Here is a 26,827-nt window from a genome sequence, read left to right as displayed (position 1 = left end):
CATCTACAGCAAGAACTTTATGATGCTCAACACACTGAAGAACAAACTGGAAGGTGGAAAGACCTCCCTTGCTTGTGGATAGATGGAATAAACACTGTGAGAATGGCTGTAATCTACGTATTCAGTGTCATCCCATCATAGTTCCAATGACATTACTCATAGAACAAGAAAGCAAATCCCCAAATTCATATGAAAACACAAAAGATCTCAAGTAGCCAAAGCAAATCTTAGCTGAAAGAACAACGCTGGAGGCATCCAATCTCAAATTACATTCCCAAGCCATATCAACAAACACAGCATGGTAGCAGTGCAAAGAGACAGGAAGACCACTGGGATAGAATAGAGGACCCAGAAACAAACCCAAATAGCTACAGCCATGTAATATTCAACAAAGCTGCCAGAAACACACATTGTAAGAAAACTTCTTTAATAAATCATGCCGAAAAAAAGTGGCACCACAGAGGGACCTGCATGTCTCTGTCTATTGCTGTACCTTTCACAACAGCTACAGGAGGAAACTAGCTTAGATACCCATTAACAGGTAAATGGATAAAGAAAATGTGGTACATATAGGCAATGGGATTTTATACAGCCCTAAAGAAAAATGAAATCATGACATGTGCAGGAAGATGGATGGAACTGGAAACCATTATGTGGAGTGAAACAAGCCAGACTCAGAAAAATAAACATTTCATGTTTTCACTCATGGGAGGAACTTAGGTTGAAAATATTTCTATGTGTATGAATATATGTGCATGTTTATTTATGTGGGGGTTATGAAACCAGAAGGGGGATCATGAGAAGGTAGGAAGTGATTTTAAGATATGTGGAAAATAGATGAAATGATGGAATACATATAATAGGAAAATAGATGTTTGGAATGACTGGAGAAAAGAAGGGGACTAGTTGGGAGGTTGGTGGAGTGGGGCCATGAATGAGACCAAACCATAAGGATGCAGATGCATGAACATGCTTCAGTGAACATAAACAATAAAACAATGAGAAATACATAAAAAACAAAGAATGAAAAAATACAATTTGAAACAAGACAAAGTGAATTATTAATTCTAAGAAAAATACTATTTGATTATTCAGTTATTTAATAGGAATGGGCTTATTGTTAGTCCACTACAGTGTACTACTCTGTCTCAATGTGTTCGGTCCCAAATGCTAGTCTCATTGTGGTTCATAACACAGGAATGCAGAGTGACCAAAATATGTAAAATTACTTATAACTTATGTGGTGTAAATATTGTACATTATAAACATCTATATTTTAAAATGTAAATATAAAATTAATTTATAAAAATTAAGAGGAAAGCACGTGGGACTAGGAAGACTGAGTCAGGGGAGGAATAGATGAGAGGAAAAAGAGAAAGAGAGAGAGAGAGATACCATAAAAGAGGGAGCCATTATAGGTTTGAAGAGAAAACTGATTCTAGAGAAATGTCCAGAGACCTACAAGACTGACCCCAACTAACAATTTGAGCAACAGTGGAAAGGCTGCCATAAATGCCCTTCCCTGATAATGAGGTTGATGACTAATTTACCCACCATCATGGAGTTCTCATCTAGTAGCTGATGGAAACAGAAGCAGACACCCACAGCTAAACACTGAGCTGAACTGGAATCCAGATGCAGAGAGGGAGGACAAAACCAAGCTACAGAAACCCACAAAGACAGCTGTCCTGAACAAGGAGGAGCCAATGGGCCCCCAGTCTGATAGCTGGAAAACCAGCATTGAACCAACTCAGACCCCCTGAACATGGGTCTCAGTTAGAAGGCCTGGGCAGTCTGAGGGACCTCTGACAGTGGAAACAGGATGTATCCCTGGTGCAGGAAAGGTCTTTGGGAGCACATTCCCCATGGAGGGATACTCCCTTAACCTAGAGGCAGGAGGGAGGGCCTAGTCCCTAGTCCAAATGACTTGACAGATTTTGTTGACCCCTCCTGGAAGGCATCAACTTCCCTGCGGAGTGTGGGGGGTAATGGGATGGAAGGGTGGATGGGGGACATGGGAGGTAGGGAGAGAGGGAGGAAGAGACGGAAGGAGAGGGAACTGGGATTGATATGTAAAATAAGAAGAAAATAAATTAGTAAAATGTAACATTCCAAGGATTTCATGGCATTACTTAATAATAAAGAAAATAAAAATAACACATGTGCTCAAAATCTCATACAGTATGAGGGTTACAAAGGTTTTGAATATAATACTAAAAATTTAACAAAAGCTGAAACCCTTTTGAATATGTGAACAATACTGATAAGGCTTCTGTGTATAGGAAACTACACATACATTCTATTATTGGTTATTGGTTCAACAGTGAAGCTGTGGTTATGCCCAGGGATGATCTTGGAAACACACCCAGTTTAGACAAATGTTTCAACTAAGGAGTAAAAGTCATGCCAACCAAAAGACTATACCAACGTAAAAAGTGAACGTCCCAATTAAAAGTTAGCACATGATCCTGAAATTATTAGAACAATTTGAAGACTAGTAAAAATATCATATTACCTGACAAGTCATTTACCAAGATATAGCTTAGAGAATAGGCTGTCTTTTGTTTTTGTAAGTGTCTTGATTGACATAGGATGACCATTAACATATTTTGTATGTGCTTTCATTGCTGAATGAGGAGAGGTAAGGAGAGAGGTGAGGTTATTGGAATGGTGCTGAGTAGAAATTATGAGATAGAACTGAAGGGTTAGAAGCAAAGAACAGGTAAGAATTGCTGGCCATTTTCTTTGGGGTCACCTGGGTGATTGTAATAATGCTGAGTGGGATAGTTTCAGCAGCAAAGACAATGCATAAGGATTTGGGGAGACTTGTCCAATTGTATGCTGATCTTGAAGTTTATATATGAAGTGACATTAGAAATAACAGCTATGCATATTTATATAGTTAAATTTATCTTCCATTGTCATGCATTTATTGAGTTACTACTCCATATAGCAATGATAACTGTCACCAAGAGTTCCTTCGCATTGAGCATTACCAGCCCTTCATTAAGCAGACACATCTGAGCTCCTGCATACTAGGTAGGAAACTGGCAACCCCCAGTAAATGATACAGCCCATGCCCTTTCAGTGACTGGTCTCATGTAGCAGGAAAACAGTATGAAGGATAATGATTCAATTCATGGTATGTGTGCTGCCCTTCCAACAGGGAATACAGGGAGCAGAACCTGAAGGAAGATTGGAAAAGCATTGGTTGTATAACTTCCAGGCACAGCAAAACAAGCTTCAACACAGTCATGTGTTTTCTGATGGCTTCAGGATCAGCTAAAATGCCAGTGTGGTTACAGTGGGCCAGATGACAGGGTGAAACAGTCAAGAGAGGCCAGAAACACACACAGCATCTGGGAGGATCCATGCAGTTGTTTTATGGGGACTAGAGGTTGAGGCAGCAAGCATGGGGGGGGGGGAATAAAGACAAAACTATGATAATCTTGGCTACTTCAAAGTATGGCCAAAAGATGGTTGTGGCTTGGGTTAGGCACAGCACGGAGACAGCGCTGGGGGTGGAGATACTACAGGATTTCAAAAGTGAAGCCAGCAAGACAGGGAAGAGTTGATCATGGACTAGGGAAGAGGGCTTGGAAATGCAGCACTGGGAGTTGTTAGTTCTTGTTAACATCTTGGTAAAAACCATTCCAGTCAAGATCATGGTCTCCAGGCGACACAATACAGAGTTGGCATTTGGATGTGTGAAGCCTTATTTATTAAGCATGGTGGCTGGATGGCCTAAGTCAGTTTAGCAATGGCTTTAATGTTGGTGGGGGAGGTGTGAGCATTGTCCTATTGTAGCAACTAAGGTTTGAAGATCATCTTTAAGTCATTACCATGACTTGTAGGCTGCAACTGACTTTCAGATTCAAAGTCAAAGAAGGCTAAAAGTCTAAGACAGCAATATGCCGTCATTATGTTTAATGCAGTTGTCATCTGGGAGGAAGGACTGTTATGTGCCATCACCATGAGATGCCATAATCAGTAGAGAGCAAACCTGGAGCATTAGGAGTCTGGGTGTCTGGGGATCTGCAGTGTAAGATGACAGGCATTCAGAAGGGTACACAAACTACAGAACAACAGTTCCAAATAGGTAACTATTAAAGGTGCCAACCACTGAAGTTTACTGAAAGGAGGCAAGTCAGTGAGTGCCAGCAAGGTGTGGCAAGAGCGCCTTTCTGCATCCTTCAGGAGAGGATGTGGGTGAGGAGCAGCTGGCTGGAGGCAGGAAGTGTTGTCTGTATGTGCCTGGGGCTATTGAGGAAGCCATTCTCCTCCAGTAGGCAGAGAAGATGGATAAGCAGAGAAATGTCACAAGAAGTTAGAGTAGGAACACTGGGCAGGACACCATGAGAACTGGGAGCCAGTGATGGTTTCCATGGCTGGAGGGGAACCCTGATCAACAGCCACCATTTCTTCACTGGCATTTTCCTAAGATGCTGCCAAACTCCCTGGCAATGTTTACTTTTTACTTGTATTTAATGCTTTTTCACTTGCAATAAAAATGATCACACATAACATCCTGGCGGGATAATTTGACATACTAATTCCCTTCAGCTCCAACCTCGTTCAAATAATACATTTTTTGTCCAAAAGGAGAAATTATAATGTGAGGTTATGAAAAGTCCATTTCCCTTTTTTAACATTTTTCCTAGCAACTCAGTTGTTTTCATTGGCTTTTATAAAAACAACCTTTGTGTGAACTGGCAATTTGTTTTGTAAATACCAATGAAGGAATATTTCAGAAAATATAGTAGTAAAAACCAACTCAATTTCAGAAATACGCCTGCTGCCAGACATCAGTCTTCAGCTCATATTATGAGTATTTCCAGTAAGTCTTAAATACACATTAATATGAGAAATAGCTTACTGTTTAGGATCAAAAAGGTAAAAGGGGGGGCCTTCACTACCTCTTAGAAATTGCTCAAGGGTTCTAACCAATAAAACACATTTCCCTCTTTGATAAACTACATTTGTAATGGCTTTAAGCACTTCAATTCAATTGCACATTTACTCCTCAAAATTTACTTAGACTGGGTTTATTATCATCCCAGTATTATAAATCCTATGATGTTATTAGCGTAAGTGATCTGGGACATTAATATTTCAGCAATGCCTATCCTGAGCCCCATGCCACTTTGCAAACCTTTACAAGAATTGCAGGCTTTGTTCAAGACTCCAGGAGTGCTTTTTACTGTTTCCCGAATGTTCACAACTCAGCTATTGTCACTGAGCTACATTTAATAAGAGAAAAATATTATTTCTCCACAGAGGTGTAATAAGGAGAGGCTGTGAACTAAATGTTCTAGAGAACTTTCCCTGTGTGGTTCCTGGTTGGCAGATGCAATGTCTTTGCAAAGTGGAATGGAAAGTTGAGGGCTTCTTTTAGGGACAGTAACACAACTTCTTGCCCTTGCAGAGGTGCATGTGTTTTATTTTGAGACAGGATCTCTCCCTCTCCCTCTCTCTCTCTCTCTCTCTCTCTCTCTCTCTCTTTCTCTTTCTCTCTTTGTGCATACATGTATGCATGTTGGTTGGTGTATATGCACATACGTACATGTGTAGGTCAGTCAGAAAGACAACATTGGCTGTCTTCCTCAGTCATTTTTCATTTACTTTTTCAGAAAGGGTCTTGCTCTGAACCCAAAGCTCACTTATTAGACTAGACTGAGGGCCAGCAAGCTTCAGGAATCTGTCTGTCTCCACTCTCCAGCACTGAAATTACAGATCACCAAATTTTTAGGTGGGTACTGGAAGTCTGAACTTAGGTCCTCATGTAAGTGGGACAGGCATTCTACTGAGTGAGCTACACCTCCCACTCAAGACAGGCTCTTTTTATGTAGCATGGTTGGCTTAGTTCTCTTTATGTAGCTCCAGAGAGCTTTGGACTTGTGGCTGTGTTGCTGCCTTTAATGAGAGAAAAATATTATTCCTCAACGGAGTATAATAGGGAGCAACCATGAGCTGAGTGTTGTAGAGTTTCCTTGCATGCCTGCTATTTTTCCATCACTGCTCTTTTATGCAAATGCTCTCTGCTCTCTGCTCTTAGAACACACCCTTTCTCTCTGTTATTTACACTTTTTCCATAAGACAGGTTTCACTGTACTCCAAGACTTAATGAACAAATGGGTGGAATTTAACTTTTTTGTGTGTGTATTGTGTACCTAAAATTATGCTAGTTATGATAGAGTGTATATTAGGATGTAAGATGTGGTTTCTCACAGCTCATATTCTGTGAAGCATGAAGATACCAAGTTGTATAAGGCACTCTATAAGTAAGCATGGAGTTTAATGCAGAGCCTGAAGCCAAGGCAAGGGAAGATAAATGTCAGCCAAGGCTTTTTAGAAAGGTTTACTGTGTCCTTAAAAAAGTGGAAGGGAGCTGGAGATGATGTTTGCTTACTGTAGTAACAATAGTGCGACAGAATGAGGGAGCTGAAGGGCAAGAGACCAGAGACTTTCGGTGTCCTGTTTGGGCTGTGCAACCAAAGGAGGTCACATACTTCCAGGTAAACAAAGGGCTACTTTCCTACACTTTTCCATAAAGAAACAGTTTTCCTAATAAAAGATATGCATCTGTCTCACAGATGGAAATCCCAACATACAAACTCAAGTGTTTCTGTCACCAGCCCCTGGAAGAAGCCGAAAGCTGTATCTTGATAGGAAGTATTGCAAATGGAAAGTCAGGGAGGAAGGCTGATGCTTCAGAGAAAGCAAGTATGCCTTTTGGATTTTCAGATTTTTTTTTTTTTTTTTTGCTTTAAGGAGTACTTGGGTCTCAAATTTGAGCATTAATATGGGCTCCAACAGCCATTCTGTAAACAACCATTCTACTCTAATGATGCCCACCTCATAGTAATGCTAGAGACGTTCACATAAGAGACCAATGTGAAATTTTGCTTCTACAACTAACCTGGGCTCATAGGAGCTCACAGAGTCTGAATTGGCAACCAGGAAGCCAGCATGGGACTGACCCAAGCCTTCTGCATACATGTGACAGTTGTGTAGCTTGGTCTACTTGGAACTCCCAATGCTGGCAGCAGGGGCTGTCCCTAACACTTTGGCCTTGGGAACCTATTCCTCAAACTGAGTTGACTTGCCCAGTCTTAATACAAGGGGAGGTGCTTAGTCCTAGCACAACCTGATATGCCATGCTTTGTTGGTACCCATGGGCGGCCTTCACCTTTCAGAACAGAAATAGAGGAAGAGTGGATGTGGGGGTGAAGAAGAGGTGGGGCAGGGAATAAGGAGGATAGAGGGAAAACTGTGCTCAGTTTCTTTTAAATTGCAAGGTCTACTAAAACTTTCCTCTCAGAGCCACTCCTTACAAAACTTGCTTACAACTCAGAATCATTTCTTACCACGTATTTACAACGTAGAGTTACTTCTATTAAGGAGGCATACAGACTTGAGAACATCTCACACATCCTGTTATTTTGTGTGTGTGGGGGGGTTGGCTTTAGAATTTAATGTTATGCAAAGAATATTACTTATTTGAAAATAAAGAGGGTGAGCACACACTACAAATTATAAACAGGGCTTTCATGTCTCAGGAAGGGTATCAGTAGGACAGGTATTTATAAATAGTTTTAAATATTTATATTCAAGAAAAACTAAAGCTTAATCAAAAGAAAAGTGGTGATAATCATTAGATAAATGGCAGTAAGATGGCCTAGTCTTTTAAACGGGACATGTTTGGCCTGTTTCATTCACTAGTAAAATCACTGACATAGGGGCAGGAACTTTGGAATGCGTGGCTCTCCACAACCTTTTCCTGTGTTTTAGTGTTGTGTGTGATGGGACATAGTAAAAGAATGGCATGTCTCTCCTGTGAATAGGCAGTTGTATTGGTTATGTCTGCCTTTAGCTATAGAGAAAAAACAGGCTCTTTAAATTAGGGACAAATGAAAAGATATTCTTCCTCCAGATAACATCAAAATATAAAAAGAATTTAATTATTATAATTCACAACATACTGCACCAAATTCTGCCTGTGAGATACCCCAAGCAGCTCAAATTTCTAGAGAGTCCTGATATTCTGATGAGGACCTTTAGGAGAAAAGCATATAATACCTTAACAAAAATCACAAAGCCCCTTCCCTGTTTGCTAATAGCCCTTCTGTTGAGACCAAAGATCTTTTTCTTTGTGTTGATACAGAAGTTTTTACTCCAGTACAAAATGCCAACTGAAACATGCGTCCTAGGCAATGAGGCCCCGCGCACTATTCAGAGGAGTGGAGTGGAGCCCGAAAGCCCCCACAAGGAATGTTTGTGCTGTTTGGAAAGTTCTGGAAACATCCATAAACTGTCATGAATAAAGCTGCCATTCATCTCTCTCCTCCCAGCGTCACCTGCTGTAGACTCAATGAAGAAGAAATGAAAATAAAATCAGAACTGTGTTAAAAATATCTTGAATTAAAGTGAAATTATTAAGGCAACAGACTAGGAAGTCGAGTGCTTCTTCTCTGTATGCAAACATCAAACAACAACAATGCAAAGGGGGGAGGAGTAAAGACTCAAAACTCAAAATTAAAATAACCCTCAAGTATAGTGACTATATATCAAAGATCCATGGCAATAAATGAAGCCGTGGTGAGTAATGCATTTCAGGGTGCTTTGAGTCTAGCTTGCTGCATCAGATGGCATAGGCATGGCCCCACCAAGATGGTCCATCAAGTGTAAGGAGTAAGGTTTTTCTGTACCAACACCACGCCAGCCCCAAATAACACACTGAGACTCTATTTGATATAATGCTGTTGGCCAGTTACTTGTTTGTTATTGGCTAGCTCTGTCTGAGGAGGAGCCGGGGAACCCTCTCTTGCTGGCGGGTCGTGTAGAGGAGAGCATCCGGTGGAACTTGCTGGTGTTCATCTGTCTAGGTTGTAAGTTATTTCTCCCTGAATAAACATCTATTCAGCCTATTTGTTTATCCTGATCTGTATTAAGCCGCAATACATCAAGTTCCTTTCCTTGGGCATGCAGAACAGAGCAGAAATTATTTCTGTTTGGATCTCTCTGTAGGTTGCACAAGAGGCTGATTCTACCGGAGTTTATCCAGGAAGGACAGAGGAGTGTGCACCCAGGTTGGCAGAGCTGAAGGCAGCTGTGATATACTTTAACAAAGGAAAGCTTCAAGGGAATTAAGAGCCAAAGATACCTGGGTAAAGGGAGTATGGGTAGATTGTGGCAATGAAATAATTAATGAGAGAAAGATGCTGTAAGACTGTCTGGGAAGCTAAGGCATTTAAAAGTAATGAAGTATTTGGGGGAAATGATGAAAGCTTACAAACCAGCCAGCATGGAAGACAGAATTAGCCTGAGAAAGCCTTGAGACTTAATCATGGATTGCCACCAAATAATAGGATATGTCCTAATGTGCTGAACTCTTCCATGGCAATTTACAAACCCTACAATGGTTGCAAGTTCCCAAATGTTCGGTTTATGACTAAACATAAGACATACAGAGAAACAGAAACACATGGCCTATTAAAATAAATATCAAAGTCTATTAACAAATGTATGCACTGGATTTATTAAAAGCTTCTAAACGACTGACTTAATATGGTAAGAAAACGAAAGGGGGGTCAGGAAAGGAATATTTAAGCCCAAGGAGAGTACTGCAAAGGGGATTGTACTTGTTAAAGAAAGCAACAGAAGCCCCAATGCTGGGAAACACAGCGATTGAACTAAAAACTCTGCTGGAAGAGTTTGCCCACAGCCCTGAGCAGGCAGGGGAAAGAATTATTTGAAAATATGCAGTCAGAAGAACATAGAGCATAGACCAAGATGGCAGGTCCCAACCATGCCACGGCCACGGCCAATGGAGCAAATGAGAATTAAATCACCATAAAATGCCTCGATCACCACCGCTTTATTTGTTGCCTAGACTTTCTCAAGGGTTATTTTAGTTTTGAACTTTTATCACTCGCCCCATTATTATTGTTTGAAGCTACTGTGTGGAAAAGAGGAATTGGGCTTCCTACTCTGCCATCTTGATAATTTTGCTTTGATTTAAAAAAAATACTGAAGGAAACTGAACACAGCCTAAAGAACTAGAGGAACGCTCCCAGAAACTGCATATGGGAGCTCTAGGAAAATGAGATGGGGGTGAATGATTTGAGTAACTGATGGCTAAAAATTCCCCAAACTTAAGGAAAGACAAAATTATACATCCAAGAAGTTCAACAGACTCCAAGTGTAATAGACTAGAAGCCACTGCTAAGGCCCAAAAAGCTGTGGGAGAGAAAAAGAAGCTAACTCCTCTCATCTAAAGGTCCTTAACAATGTGAAGTTGGGCTGGGATATTTAAAGCGGTAGGAAACAAAATAAAAACCTGTCAACTAAGGATTCTATAAATACTCAAACTGTATTTTAAAAGTGAATTATAAAAGAAAAATGTTCTGAGAGATAAAAGTTAAGGAGCTGCTCATGTCTATAAGATGTGCTCTTCAATAAATACTAAAGGGAACCTTTGAATTTCAATTAATTAATTTTTGTAATATTTTTGTGGGGGACAGGGTTTCACTATGTAGCCCTGGCTGTTCTGGAATTCACTCTGTAGGCCAGGCTGTCCTGAAATTCACAGAGATCTGCCTACTCTGCCTGCTGAGTGCTGGGATAAAGGAGTGTGCCCACTAGCTAGCCACTGAGTATTGTGCAAACATCTAAAGTTATCTGGCAAAAATAAGTCATGAGCACATATGTCTTTCAGTCACCACTTCTGTGACATTTGATTTGCATCTAATTTTAATAATTATTCCTAGGGCTGAAGAGATGGTATAGTGATTAAGAGAACTAGCTACTCTTCCAGAGGACCTAGATTCAATTCCTAGCACCCATATGGCAGCTCACAACCACGTGTGACTTCAGTTCTAGACACAGATATGATAAACAAACATACGTTTAGACAAGACACTCATACACATAAAAATAAACAATATTAAATTCTCCTCAGCCTCTTCCAAAATATTGAAGAGGCAGGATATTTTCAAAGACAAAACGCTACAAGAAAAAAAAATCTATAAGACTGTTCTTTATGAGCAGTTGTGTGAAAGCCTAAGGACACTGGCAAATGCAACAGTACACACAGAGGCTCCTGTATACTGAGGGCAAGTGATATTTATTCCTGTGGTGGGAATAATACATACATATATACATACGTTGTTTTGACTTATCAATAATCCTTAGTAAATCTAGAAAAGAGAAGAAAGTGCCCTAAAAATAAAATAGGCAATTCGATTCCAACTAGGACATTAACAAAGTAAAGGAGAAAAGCCCATGCAAACCTTTCACATGATCTAGAAAAAGCACCAGGTAAAGTTAAAAAAAAAAAGACTCAGTAATTAGAAGTAGAAGAATGGAATTAACAAAATATGAAACTAACTGAAATTGGATGAAAGACCTAAGCACAACGGCTGAGATGACACTTGGGCAGGGGAAAACACTGGAGAAAGATTTTTGGCCTTGGGTACAGTGCCAAATCTACAAGCTACAACGTGAAACAAGGTACACTGAACACTTTGAAAAGCTAAGCATGTGGCATATTCCAGTAGACTGTCAGTGGAAGAAGACAACCTTGGAGTAGGAAAGCACATTCATGCAAAATATAATAGCAGCCAAGGGAGTTGTGTAGAAGAGTTAAATATCTTTTGCAATTTGATAATAAATCACCAAACAGCTCAATTTATAAATTGGCAAGAGAAGAAGCACAGAATTGAGGACTTTAAAAGATGCGTCAACATCATGAATCATTAGGGAAATGAAAAAAACACAAGGAAACATCAGTTTGCACCAGTTAGGATGATTATTACACACAACATTAATGAAAAATCCAACCACATCAAAGAGAAATTCAGAACAACAAAAACAAACCCCAGAACACTATAGATGTTGGTGATGATTTGGAGGATTCGAATCTTTTGGGCATGTCTAGTACGAATGTAAAACTTAGGCATTGTGGTGGCTCTTCAAAAAACAAAACAAAACAAACAAACAAACAAAAAACTGCCACAAGCTCCATCTACCCCACCTCTTCACAGATTCTCAGAAGAACTTAGAGCAGAGATCCTAGTGCATTTTTTTTTTTTGCACACTTTTATTACTATCAGCAGTATTTACATTAATCAAGGAGAGATACCAACCAGGATTCACCAGTGGAGAGATGGTTCAATAAAGTATGGTATGTATCCTACAACAAATGAATTCTAACTCATGCTACAAAATCATTGAAGACATCACACTAAGCAAACCAAGCCAGTTACACAGGCAAATGCTGCCTGGTTATTCCTATATAAGACCCTTTCAGTTGTCAAATTTATTTGCTGAAATTTAATTACCTTTAAGAGGCAATCAGAACATGCTGTATACTCTTACTCAACCTTTTTCTTTTTTCAGGAGTAGCTTAATTACTAAGGGGTAGCCTTTGGTAAAAGCAGTTCAGGCTAATTTATTTCTTTCATATACTTCCCTATGAGACACCCTCGTGGCACAGCCTGAGCTCTTGGTGGATGCTTCCACCATGTTTTATCACTTCCTAGCCTTTCAGATACACACGAAAGTAATCTCTCTCTTTTGTAAAATATCCAGCCAAAAATGTTCCATCATAGTAACAGGAAATAGACAAAGACAGCTTGCGTGAGGAAGGGAAAGAAAAGGAAATGAGCTGTGCGCTTAAGGAGTCCTAACAGGTTAAGGTGACACCTTTTCCACTCACTGTGGCAAATGGCATTTGCCTTGACAGTTGTATGGAAATATTTTTATTTATATGATAGTATTTATCACCTGCTGATTTATTCCAAGACCCCCAGTACCTGCCTGACACTGTGGACAATGTTGAATATCACTGCTCAATTGTCTTTCCCATCTCAGCTACACACCATAGAAATGAAACTTTTCAGTCTTGACAGTAAAGCTAGTGAAACTTTGCTTTCCCTCTTCCTTTTCCCACAGATTGACTGATAGAATACCTGTTCCTTTACAGTCAGTGTCAGAACTTACTTTTCTTTCCTTATTAAATCAATAACTTTTTCCTTTTCACTTTAAGGACCAACTTCTTTTGGTTCATCCTAATCACTATCATGACTACCCTTGCACCTGTGAAGCTAGTGTTGAGGGAAATGATGATAAAATGTGAAATTTGAACCCTTGTGCACTTCACAAGGAGTGTGGTATTACAGCAGTCCATTTGATGCACCAGATGGCTTCAAAGGGACCAGTGAGCAAACTGTAGATGTCCTCACCTACACTAATTTATTCTGTATCCTAACTGCTCTGATACTGCCAAGTATTTTAGGGCCATTTAAAGACATATACAAAATATTTTCTGGTCACCCAAGCTTGGATTAATTTTCCTAAACCTCCAATTGCCCTAGTCATCTAGTGCTTTTTTGTTTGTCACCATTTTGTGTTTTAGAAACAACTAAAATATACTGGAAAGTTGATAATTCCACCTCAAAAAGGCAACTTCAAAATCAATCAATCAATCAACCAATCAATCAATTTGTCTTTTAATTGACTGATGAAGATATAATAGGGAGGTGAGGATATTTCACCAGAATTGAATGGTGAACTTGGTATTCTGTTCAATTCCAGTGCAGGCTGCTCTCAGTATAAGATCAGAACTACTACTGATTTGGATTCTTCAATGATGTAATATGAAAACTATCTTTTGGAATACCAGAGAATTACCACATTATCTCCTATGCTCCACCCTAATACACACATTAGCCCATACGTACTCCTGCATATTTACCTGTACACGGATAGCAAACTCTTCATGCATTAAAACAATAGCATGTTCTTAGACATGCCATAGGTAGAACTCCTACCAACAAAGAATTTACACACACTGTTATCCTTACCCAAATTCAGAGTCTTCACTTTGTGGCTAAAGCTCTATATTACTTTGACTTGAAATTATTATATTTATTAGTATAGAAGATTTATGAGCCTATACTGTTTAAACAGGATCAAGAAGACTGAATATAATTTAACATTTCCAAACCATAAGAAAAAACATTGACTGTAGGTTTTGACTTCAGCTAGGAAAATCACAGCTTCATGCTTGCAGTACTAGACTAACACAGTGTCAATGTCTCCACCAATCCTGTAGTTTAGTAGTGGATAATTCAGACAGACATGCTCACTCCAAGCCTAACTTGACCAACATCATCTTAAAACAAAACAAAACAACAGAGAAAATTATTTTGACTAGTTTTGACTCACAAAAGCAAAAGCGAAGATACTCTTGCAGTGTAATTTGACAATGTAACTGGGGTTGTGGAGTTGACACTTCATTCCCAGCATTATTGAAAGCAAGCAGAAGACTTATAGTAATGATTCATGAAGTCACAGCAGAAACAAGACTGGCAGACTCCTTTCAAGAGGCTCACCAGAACTAATTTTTATATCAGATAAAATTACTTTGTGTGGAGAAAGAAAAAACTGCATTTGGAAATAAGGATAATAGGCAACATTTCCCAGAAGGACAGCACAAGGTCCATTTTACTTTCTTATCTACAAACTCTCTCATGAATTATACACCTTTATATAAAATGAAAGAAAACAAAACCCATTCTCCACTTTTACAAGAGGTTCCCAAAAGGCAGATTGGAATGTCCAGAAATGGCCTTTCTTTTCCCAAACACCTACTTAGAAACATTAGAGCTAGATGTGGATTTCTATCCACTGGTGTTAAGAAGCCCTTGGGTTCTCACTGAAGGTAGGTAGAGGTGATAGGAACTCGACCCTCTGATTTGAGTCATACATTGCTGTGTACATTTGCGGCAATGAGAAGCTAGCTTCTCTTGTTTTCTACATTTTCAAGACAGATGAAGTTGTATGTATGTATGTTCATATGTATGTAAGTATGTATGTATTATTTTATGTGTATGAGTGTTTTGCTTGCATGTTTGTATGTATACCATATACATGACTGGTGCCCACAGAGGCCAGAGTTGAGGTAAAGTCTACTGGAACTGGAGTTACAGACAGCTGTGAGCTACCACATGGGTTCTGAGAACCAAACTGTGGTAATCTGCAAAAACAACAATTTCTTTTAACCACTGAGCCTTCTCTTCAGCCCCAGATAAAAATGTTTGATACAATGTCATGGAGTGTGTCCTGAGAGAGTCTCGGTTGAGGGATTGACCATAACAGGGGCCTGCGGCCATAGGTCTGTGAGATAGTCTTGATTGTTGATTGATGTAGGAAGGTCCAGCACATTGTATGAGCCATTATCCCCAGGCATGTGGGTCAGTGTTGTATGAGGAAGGTAGCTGAGCATGAGCCAGAGTCAGAGAGCAGAATTCCTGCAGGTTTCTGTTTCCAGTTCCTACCTTTTCTTCCCTCTGGGATGGACTGCAACAGTAAGATTAAATAAACCCCTTCCTCCCAAGTCACTTTAGGTCATGGTTATTTATCAAAGCAACAGAAAACATAAAAAACATTTTCTTCGGTGTCCCTTTCTATTTTACAGATTGTCACCCTGGGTCTCACTTGTCTACACTCAGTATTTATTAAGATATAGCTGTGTGCAGGGCCACAGATGATTTGACAAGATAGCTGTCAAAAAGGAAGGAAACAGTTTTCAAGGATAACAGCCTCAATACAACTGGGCCTATCCTCCGGGAGCCTTCGTTGAAAAGGAGGCTGAGGAGTCACATTGTCACTCTCTGTCCCCCACACACTAGCATCTGTCAACCCCTATTGAAATTACAGGGCAGAGATCCCATTTTCCGTTTTTTCCTCTGGTGCAGCGAATTGAACCCAGGGCCTTACTCAGCCCCAACACTGAGCTATATACCCACAGACCCCTTGCTCACTCCTTTGTCAAGCGCCACTCCCCCCCCCCCCCCACACCTGCCCAGGACACCCTGTGTGATTTGGGCAGTTTAAGTACGGAGCAGAGAGTGTTCCAGGCTCCTGGTGCCTGGGCTGAGGGGGCTTGAGAGGCAAGGCTCACCTGGTTCAAGTGTGCGGCTATGAGCGAGGGTTCCCACATTTTAGAGTTTGTGCTCGTGGAGCCTTTCTCCTTCTTAGGTGCCATGCTAAGGAAGGGAGATACATTGGCCTCAAAACTGGGCTGACCCGGCCCGAGCGTCCCTGATGCCTTGGTAACCGAGGCCACGCCCAGCTCCTGAACGGCTCCCTTCCCCCAAACAGGTTCCTGATCCTCTGGTCAACCGCTTCTGTTTCCATAGTAGCGGAGTTTCCCAGGTGCTGCCACCAAGCGTGCCAAACTCCAGGAATGTCTGGGTAAATTTGATGATTTTCCAACGTGATGAACTGGCCTCCTGATTTCTTTGATCCACTTCCATTCCCTACTTCTCTTGGGAGCTCAGTCGGGTCTGAATAAACAATGTGTAGAAACTCAAAATTATTCATCCAGTCTTCCTCCAAGATTTCTTTGGTCCTGCCAACTTAGTATGGAGAACGACAGCCTAGTCAGCCCAGACATCTCCACTTAGGGAACTGACCTCCCCTCTACCTCACCTCTTGTCTATTTCTCTATCTGCTCTGCCTAAACAGTCCCCCAGTTCCTTAAAAGGGTGTCCGGGTGGCAAGCAGAGTTCCTGCCCCACACTCATTAAGATATCCTGGTTAGACCTAGACCTCAAAATGATAATGGCCTTAACATCTGTTGATTCATCCTGGGAATTAAACCCCAGTCCTCTGGAAAAGTAACAAATGCACTTGACCACCGAGCCATCTCTGTGGCCCCTCATATGACTTTATTTTTATGTGTGTACCTGTTCATGTGTGTGCAGGTAGGGACACATCAATGTGGATTCAAGAACATGCAGAGGCCAGATATGTTTCTCATTAACTTTTATTCAAGTTGTACAAGTTGGGGAAGGTATTTTCTCCCATCCCCACTTGCTTTATTTTTTTCCTCAAAATGATCTTTCACAATAAAAAAATCATTAGTACTTATACTATGTGTATTTTATTTCATGTGTGTGTGCATGCGTGTGTGTCAGTGTGTGTGTGTGTGTGTGTGTGTGTGTGAACCCCTGCAACATTCATTCACACACCCTGTATCTGGAAGCCTTTTCTTTCTGTCACAAGAATAAAATGACTGCTGCATCACGATGTCAGAGGAGTTTGCTGGAGAAGGATTTGCCTGAGGTCTCCATGAGAACTAGTGAGGGTGTCACTCCTTCATAGCATTTCCTCCAACATTTTGTTCTGCGCTAATAGTTTCTTAATGTTACAGGATAAAAACTGTTTTTGCATATTTGCTTAAAAGTAAGGGTGGATCTCTTACAGACTGATGACGTCATTCTAAATCTTGGTTATATTTCTCATAGTTTGTTTGGAGAAACTGTGATTTTATAAGTGAAGAAATAAAATATTGAATGGCATTTAAGTTCATGTTGCATTTAAAATCTTGCTACTGTGTGTTTGTCATATGTTATTACCAATTGCATCTCTTCTTGATGTGAGTGCACACTACCAAGTAAAGCTCTCTAGTTAACACAGTCCAGCCAGGTCATTAGCAGACGATTAGCAGCATAGGTTCAACGGAAGAACCAGAAACAAAAAGAGGAAAATAGAAAAGGAGAGTTTAAAAATAAAAGTTATTTTCAAGTTGTAAAGAAAACAAACAGCTTTTTCTAAAAAGCAATAACTGTACAACCCAGTTTTTGGAAAAAAATATTTTGTGCACGTGAGTGCTTTGCCTGAATAACGTTAAGCACACCACATTTGTCCTTGGTGTCCATGGAGGTCAGAGGAGGGCACCGGATCCCCTGGAACTGCAATTGCAGGTGATTGTGACTCCTGCCTTTTCGCAAGTGCAGCAAATGCTCCTAAAGGCTGAGCCATCTCTCTCGCTTCAATCCTAACTTTAGCAGCAATGAAGTGTTTGTAATATTTATCCATGCAGACCTGTTTTTTTTTTTCACAAAACATCTCCTTTTCTTTATTCCTATTCTAAGATTCTGATTTTCCAACCTTCTTTATCCTTGGATATGAAAATGTGACTTAGCATTACATATTATTGGATTTGGGTTTGATCCTTAAAATCATTTCCTATGTGTTTTTCAGACTCTTGCCCCATCTGCCTAGATATTGTGACACTGACATCCTTGACTGTCTGAGTGATTGCTGTGGTGGTAAGAGGTCTCTGCCAAACTTTTCTCCACCTGACAGATTTTCTTGGACTATTAAGTAGATAGGCAAAGACTTCTCTTTAAGCTTGGAAAACATTAGGTGTGCTGCAGCCACTGGGCTTTTGCTAATCACATCATTAGCTATGGGAAACACCCTGACTTAAAGCAACTTAGGGGAACTAAAGGGTGAATTTAAGCTTACAGTTCTAGGTCACAATTGGGTACTGGGGGAAAATCAGAGCGGGAACTTAAGGCATCACATCCACAGTCAAGAGCAGAGGGACAGTCAAATATGTTGGTATTTGTTGGCTGATGTTTTATACTCAGCTAGACCTTTCTGCTCTCATACAGTTCAAGGCACAGCCCATTAAAGGATGCTGCCTATATTTGGGACTGCTTTTCCCATTTTAATTAACAACTGAGACAGTCCCCCAAAGATATGCCCATTGGTCAACCTGATCTAGACGATCCCTCCACTGAGACACTCTTCTTGGGTGATTTTAGGTTCTGACAAGCTGACATTTAAAACTAACCATGTCACTCACCATCCTAATGTTTTCATTGAGAGTCTATTAACAGTTTTTCTGAGGTAACCTGAGAAAGCAACCTGGCTACTTTCAAGTAGACAGAGGATGATAGGGCTACCATGACATGCAGAAAATTCTAGTGTCACTCCACCAATCCTGATGCTGTCTCTACTGCGCCTTCCACACACTTAGACGGGACATGCTTTGGATTCTTTATCCAGCTGATAAATTACTTATTTTAAATTACTGTTGGACTACAAACTTGTCCATACTGTGACACATAACCCAGTTTTTGGTATTTTTTTTAAGAATACAAATGCATTGCTAAGCTATCCATCCATCCATCTATCTATCTATCTATCTATCTATCTATCTATATATATATCTTAATTATAATTTTGCTAATACTCTACAGGAACTGAGTTTTTAAAAGACCCAAGTACGTATTTCGGGATGAAATAATACACTTTTAGTGGAATCTTTTATGGTTTCCTTGATAAGGTGCTACCAGAATAAACTTGAATATGGAGGGTTTTCCAAAATTGATTTAAAGAATCTAAAAGGTTTTATGTACAGAGTGTCTCTTGGTCAATCTTGGCCCTGTTCATTATTCTAGAGAGAGTGATATTCTAGATAATTTATGGTACAGAATGGGAAGACATTCTATAGTGGCCAAATTTATTGGACATTTCATCATGGAATTGGTCTGTTTAATTTCAGAAAATAGGTGTGAATGATGATGGTCATAGTTTAAGAACCAAAGACTATTCAGCCAATAGGAGGCTTTGCCAGGAGCTGAAAAATAAAAGCATTCCCATCTGTCATACATTTATGAATTGGTATAATAAATTGTTTCTCCACTAAATGTAAGTTGAAAATTTCAAGCATATACTTCACTACATAAGATTTCCCATATGGCAGTGGCTAACACAAAACTATACTATTTGTAGAATTTTCTCTCACATTGGCAGGGGTGCTCTTGGCTTGTTTGATTTAGTATTTCCAGTAAAATTCTGCCTTTATTATGGTTAATTAAAGGACAGCCTACTTTGGGGCTGGGCTGTTCCTTTATGGTACTGTTTTTGTTTGGTTTTATGCTTTGATCTTAGAGTGTTCAGTTAACTTTCACTCATATGTGGACTCAAACATACTCCTTCTTCCAGTTGACAAGGTCAAGCCAGCTGTTGATACAGTCAGTATTTCCAGTGTGAAGAGGTAACTGAAGGAGCTATGCAGTGAGTCACATCTGAGCCAAGATTCCTGGTATTAGGCATCCATTCAGCATACCTTTGGTTACGATCTTAAGACATCTACCAATTTTCTTTAGTTGGCATCCTGTACCCAAGGGCAATTTTCATTGTTGCAGATATTTTGTGTACATCATGCCACCCGTGCCTCTAATCTCCTAAATAGAAAACTAGAATGTAGTGTCCTTGGATTTTATTGTCTGTAATGTTGAGGGCTAAACTTCTTTCACAGCTATAGTCCCAGACATATGGAGGATATTACACCTAGACCTGAGGGTCAGCATGAGCTTCCTATTCAGTCTTCAGTGCCATTGAAAGTGCTGACTTTAATCTTTAAAGCTCCTTGTTGTTCGGCCTCCAGTTCCTTTAGTTACTGCATCTCTCACTATGCATCACAGTGGAGATTAAAATCAGCTGCAGCACTTGCTATTTCCAGTCCCTGGTGGGTTGTGGGCAGCCTGGGAGGAGGGTCACTTTCTGAAAAACTTCCCTCCTCTGCTTATGTCAATGATAAAAGCAATATTTTGGAATTCGCAGTTTGGGCCTTGAACGCTTTGTTGCCTATCTGTAAGTCTGTGGGACTATATATAAGTGCTGCTGATTTTTGTGTTTTCTGTCATGGGAGAGTTCAGGACACCAAATCTATTTCTTGATGAATCAGAAAATAACAGTTGTGCATATTAAAAATAGAGCTAACATGCATCTGTTTCATATTCAGTAGTGTGGGACTTTTATTTGTAGTGTTCTCTCACTCCTCTAGTTTTCCTTTCAAACTCATTTTCTGTATCTTCAGAGAAGGAATTTGGCCTTAATCCTCTGGGGACAGTTTCAAACTCTATAATGGACATGAAGTCACTGCTCCAAGTGCTTGGTAGTGTTTGATTAATATTTTTATCAATGTCTGTTACTTACAAAACTTTACTATGTGAAATAATTTTAAGTTCTGTGTTATTCAAAGTTCAAGAGCTCTGGTTAACACAAATGTATTTCAGTGACATTACTACATCCTAAGAGACAGCAGGGAAATGCTTTGGGAAGGAAATGTGATTGGCAACAGGACTTCAAGGAACTGATAGTGAGATATGGTGGCTTGAAATGGGTGGGTTCTACTCCTCTCCTTTCTTTCCTCCTCTTCCCCACCTCTGTCCCCCTCAGATTTCTCTCTCTCCCTCAGCCTGACTGCCATCTAATCTCAAAAAAAAAAAAAATGTAAGGCACTACTTGGTGGGTGTCTGAATAATCAGGGCAAACACAGCTCTGTGATCTTGCAAATAGTATATGCATTTGTACATAGTTAGCTTCATCTCTTATTTTTCATAGCTAACTAACTTTTTATATCTTACTATGTACGGCAGTCCTTGTTTCTATGAGCATTTACTTTTTCTGCCTTGCAGCTTTTGTGTGATGCTGTGGTATTGAAGGGACCCAGTCAAAGGCTGTCTGTAGTTGTTGAGTGGGACCAAATTGCTTTGGTTCCTTTTATATGATAAACACAGAATTCTTGCCTTCCCATAAATATTTGTGTGTTTTCTCTTAAATTCCTTCTGCTCTCTTCATATATTGTTTTGAATTATATTTATCTTCCTGTGAGAAAATGCATTATCTGATTAAGTGACATTTATTTCATGATTCATCACTACTGTTATTGACTAGAAAGGCTTGCGCAGGGGTGGGGGATGAAGACACAATAGCCTTGGTTTTAAACACATTCATATTTTGTCCCCATCTAACCATGTGAAGTAGGGGACTGGCCACACAGGCCTGGTGTTCAGAGGAGGGCAGATGTGGGAGAACTATTTGCACTCTAGGAAGCAATTGAAACTGAAGATGCTGATTGTGTCAGGAGACCACCAGATGAAGAGGTGATGAGCAGGGGGCCAGGGCTGCACATTCAGGAGGCTAAGGCTGCAAGGAAGAGGATGTGCCTCTGAGCAATTACAGGCCAAACAAGGTCATGCCACTCAAGCCCAAGGCCTGAGAGCCACAGAGATGTCAAGTGAGACCAATACAAAGAATGCTTACTGCATCTCAGGAGGAAGCAGCCAGCTGTTCTTAGTCTTTGAGAAGTGAGAACTATTCCTTTTAATGCAGTTCCCACATTAACTTTCCTTACTGTTTCTGGGCACTCTTTAAGATCATATTGTGTCTCTCTCTGTCTCTGTCTCTGTCTCTCTGTCTCTCTCTCTCTCTCTCTCTATATATATATATGTATATATATACATATATATATATATATATATATATATAGTTTTAAAACTATATATACAAAGTGAATCCTCTGAAAACTGTATTTCTCGGCATAATTTCAGCATATATTTTGTATTTGAAAAATGTAAAGCATTAGATAGCAATCAGCTTTGGCTTCTGTGTGAAGTTATGAGGGGATGTTCACACAGAACATCTCATCTCAAGGTTTTATGATGCTTAAGTTGGGTTTCATCAAACCTTGAAGATTATTTTTGCAGAGGCTGAGTTGGGAAGGAAACCATCTGAAATCAACTTAATTATGTCCTAAAATGACACCAGCATAGAAAGGAGGGAATTGTACAATATTTTAAAAGAAATTAATATTTTTATTCTTTGAACATTTCCATCCTGTCTCCTTCCCTCTAACTTTCCCAGATCCCCAGAATCTCTCCCTTCCAGCTTCGCACCCTTTAGCTTTGATAATCCACTGAGTTAATTCAATGCTGCTCATGTGTTCATGGCTGCAGGACTATCCACTGGGGCAGGTGGATAGTGGCCACACCCTGAAGATAAGCTAATCTTCCTATAGCAGCCACCAACTACCCATTGCTCCTCAGCTAGGGGTGGTGTGATTACTAATAATCTCTGTTGTCCACTTGACAGCATCTGGAATGAACTAAAACTCAACCTGCTGGGAAACTCTGATGAGAGATTTTCTTATCCGGATTATTTGAATTGGAAAGGCCTGTCATAAATCTGGGCCATGCCTTTTGGTGAAAGGACATAGAAGAGAAATCTCCTTCTTCTTCTTCTTCTTCTTCTTCTTCTTCTTCTTCTTCTTCTTCTTCTTCTTCTTCTTCTTCTTCTCCTTCTCCTTCTCCTTCTCCTTCTCCTTCTCCTTCTCCTTCTCCTTCTCCTTCTCCTCCTTCTCCTCCTTCTTCTCCTCCCTCCTCTTCCTCCTTCTTTTTTCCTGCTTGCCCTCTCTCTCACAGACAAATTATTTCACGTCATTCATCCCTTGCCAAGGGTTTCCTTTACTTATATTAGAACCCACTTCTTCAGGATTCTAATGTAGACTGAAGACCAGTGGCTCTCCAGAAATCATCCCCAACTTCAATACCCATTGGGACTGCTGAGATGTACAACCTTGTAGACGGAACAACTTTTGGATGCTTAGTCTTCCTATCTGTCTTTCTGTCTGTCTGACTCCCCCTGGGATTTTTACCTGGCTTTCTCTTGAGCAGGTCTTGGATATAGTATTGAGTGGAAGGACTTTGCCTTCAGGTCCACTCCAAATGTACATTTTCAAACAACTTCCAAGTGAAGCTCTATGCTTCAATCATTAAACGATATAAACAAGGGAGAGATAGAGAGAGAGAGAGAGAGAGAGAGAGAGAGAGGGGGGGGGAGAGAATACTGGTGCCAAACATTAGGCAGTGAGAAAGATTGTAAGACTAGAGTCAGTCAATATACAGTTTGTATATCAGAAGACAAATATATCTTCTATGTGTCATGCAGCAAATGAGTCTTTTTTCTGAGTGGTGTTCTATTTCTGAATGAATCTATTTAGGTCCTCCTCTATTTCCTCAAGGAAGCCAACTGCTTCTAATTTTGCTTACCCAATTAACAGCATCATTGACTCTTACATATCACTATTCTACTGTGTCAAACAAAACAGAATTTTGTTGTCTGCTGGCCTTCCTGCCGCACTTTTACATTGAGGGCTGGATGGACTCATTTCTGTGTTTTCTCTTATCTTCCAATGGTGTACATGCCTACTTTTGTGTTCACCATGCTGTTTTTATCACTATAGCTTTGCAATATAGTTTTAGACCAGGCAATAAGATGCCTCCTCTGGCTGTATTCTTTCTATTTAGAAAGCTTTGTATATCTGTGGTCTATTTGTATCCACAATTTCATAGTTTTTTTTCTAGATTTGAAGAATGTTGCTGGAATGTGTATGGGGAGAGCACCAAACCTAGATTATCATAGTAAGATAGTAATTTTCATTATTAATTTTACCAGTCCAGAAGTATGGGAAGTATGGAGAGTTTTTCCATTGTCTACTGTCTTCTTCAGTCTCTTGTCTTAAAATTTTCATTGCAGAAGTCTTTTATCCCATTGGCTAGGGGATAACCATCTCTAGTTATTTTATCTGTATTTTGAGACTATTATAAGTGAGATGTTTTTCATGATTTCTTTGTCAGCAAGTTAATTGTTGGTGTTTTAGTCCACCATGGTTTGGAAGATACATGGAATTATCATTATTATTTATTATTACTATTACTTGTGCTATTAAAGCTCATTTGTAGTTTATGAAAGGCTCAGTTTTAGAGAAATTTCACTTGCCCCTAAGAGGAATATGTATTGCCTTTTTGTTGGGATGTATGAGCTATAGATGCTTAGTAAGTCCAATTGATCTACTCTGTTATTTGGCCCTGGGATTTCTTTGCTGAATTTTAATAAGTAGTATCAGTTTAGATGTGTGAGTGAGGACTCGGAGTCACCTGTTATTACTGTGTCTAGGCCTCTGCAGTCTCTCATGCTTAATGTTTGTTTTATAAAATTGTGAGCTCCCAGATTTGGTGTATACATGTTTACAATAGCTGTGTACTGATGATGAATCCTTTCCTTAGTCATACCCTTAAGATTTCATGAGTAGAAGTTTATTTATTGTAGTTAGTATACTGACCGGCCTAAGATATAATCTTATAGTGAATTGCTACAGTTTGTATGTGGTTTGTTCTCTAGGAGTTTATGTGTTGGAAACATGGTACCATTGTGGTGGCTTCAAAGTGATAGTGCCTATTAGAACTAGGCCTAGCAGAAGGCAATTAGCTCTACTCTTATGAGCTTGTGGGCATGGGCTCTGTTACTACTAATGGATTACTTCTGGTCTTATGGATAGAGTAGGGTATCAGAGCTTGTGCTATTTCCTGCAGGAACAGGTTTTCACAAAAGGGAATCTGTCTCCTCACTCTTTTGCTTTCTGGTTTGTATGCACACCCTTGCTTCTTTACCACGTTATAATGCAGCCAGGCAGGCCCTTACTAGGACAGCAGCTGTGTTGTTTGTACCTGCATGCCACCAGAACTGTGATAAAAAGTAAATCTTTTTATTTATTCATTTATTCATTGCTTAACACCATCTGGCATTTTTGTTACATCAGTACTAAAGGACTACAGTGACTATTCTCACAATTATCCAAGGGAAGTGTACTTTAAGAGCAGAATAGTAAAACCACAGTACAGCATGGCACTACTTCAACATTAACCCCAGATTTAAGATTTATGTGGAAGCTGGCCTTAAACTCTCCATACATCTACTTTAACCTCCTGAGGGGGATTGAATGTGTGCTATGATGCCTGGCCAATATGCATATTTTCATATAAATCCGTCTCTATGAGTTAGTTTTTACTTAAATTGATATTCATTCTGGCTTGTCCACAGTAAAACTGAAAATAAAATTTTCCAATAATAAAAGTTATATGGGAGAGATAAGGAGATAAAAATCTTTAAAAGGTACTACCCTACTTGTCCAGTCTTGTCCAGCCTTATCCAGCCTTGTCCAGCCTTTTCTTAAAGTGCCTTGTTTTGTCTTGGAGACCTGCTCTTTTCTGAAAAGGAAACAGAGTTGGAGTGGATCTGGGGGAGATGGGAGGTGGGGGAAAGCTAGGAGGAGTGGAGAGAGGGGAAACTGTGATTGGAATATATTGTATGGGAGAATTGATTTTCAATTAAAAAAAAAATAGTACCCTAGCAATAGTCCCCCTGAGAGCCAAGTGATCTCAAAGCACTCTATAAAGCAACATATGCCAGAATGCAAAAGAAAGAGCTTCCAAGACTCAGATGAATAACTCTTTCCAGCATGAAGTAAATGTCACTCAAAGAAATTACCACCTGAGAGAGACATTGAGCACAAGGGGGGAGCACAGGAAATCCTCCAGCCAATGTTCCCTCACTCACAAGCAACACACTGCACAGTAATTAACAACAGAAATATTGCAAGCATATTGGAAAGCAACCACACCTAGATTCACTCTTTCTGCTGGTGTGCTTGGCGCCACAGTGGCCTTGGGAAATGAACAATGCACTAAGAAATAACATTGAGTTGTCCAGAAGACAGACAGGGATGGAGAGAGCTGCTAGCAGAGTAACAGTTTGGGGTTGCTGTAAGGAGTAAGGTTTTTCTGCCCTCCGCCGGTCTTGTCCTGCCACCGTGCGAGCCCCAAGTAACACACCGAGACTCTGTATTAGATATAATGCTGTTGGCCAGGTACTAGTTTCTTACCGGCTAGCTCTTGTCTTAATTATTAACACATTTCTATGTATTTCCACGTGGTCTTACCAAGGAGAGGTGGCTGGTGGTTCTGCTTTCTCCAGACTCTCCATCTTGACTCCTCCTTACTACTTCCTCTTTCCTCCTTGTCTCCTAGTCCCTATCTTGCTTTCCTATTGGCCAACAGTGCTTTATTCATTAACCAGTATGAGAAACATATATACATAATGGCATCTCCCATCAGGTTGCAGCTCTTGAACATCTTGTCATGGAAGAGCAGAAAAGTCTGGAAAGCAAGAGGGGAGTGGCACTGAGTCTTAGATGGCTATAGATAGAAAGAACAACTGTGCTAACTTAACACTGAGATGCTCAGGAAATATATTTGGATTTTCTTTAATTTGATAAGTGAAACTAACCTCATCTTGATGCAAAGATCTCTTTATGATTGTTCTCCCCTTTCATCAATGT

At 40.0% G+C, this 26,827-nt stretch overlaps 1 protein-coding gene across 1 annotated transcript in view; it reads right to left on the bottom strand.

Moving 5' to 3' along the window:
• The window catches only part of Spag17 (sperm associated antigen 17), a 211,951-nt gene extending 195,865 nt beyond the window's left edge, over positions 1-16,086 (bottom strand). The window contains exon 1 of the mRNA XM_051199526.1: positions 15,968-16,086. Within this exon, the coding sequence (XP_051055483.1) occupies positions 15,968-16,051 (84 nt within the window). The 5' untranslated portion in view covers positions 16,052-16,086. The remainder of the gene's footprint in view (positions 1-15,967) is intronic.
• Between the last annotated feature and the right edge of the window lie 10,741 nt (positions 16,087-26,827).

This window comes from Phodopus roborovskii, unplaced genomic scaffold, assembly GCF_943737965.1.
Source record: "Phodopus roborovskii unplaced genomic scaffold, PHOROB, whole genome shotgun sequence".
Classification (NCBI taxonomy): domain Eukaryota; kingdom Metazoa; phylum Chordata; class Mammalia; order Rodentia; family Cricetidae; genus Phodopus; species Phodopus roborovskii.
Note: the sequence above shows the minus strand (reverse complement) of the source record. Positions and strands in the feature narration are given on the sequence as shown.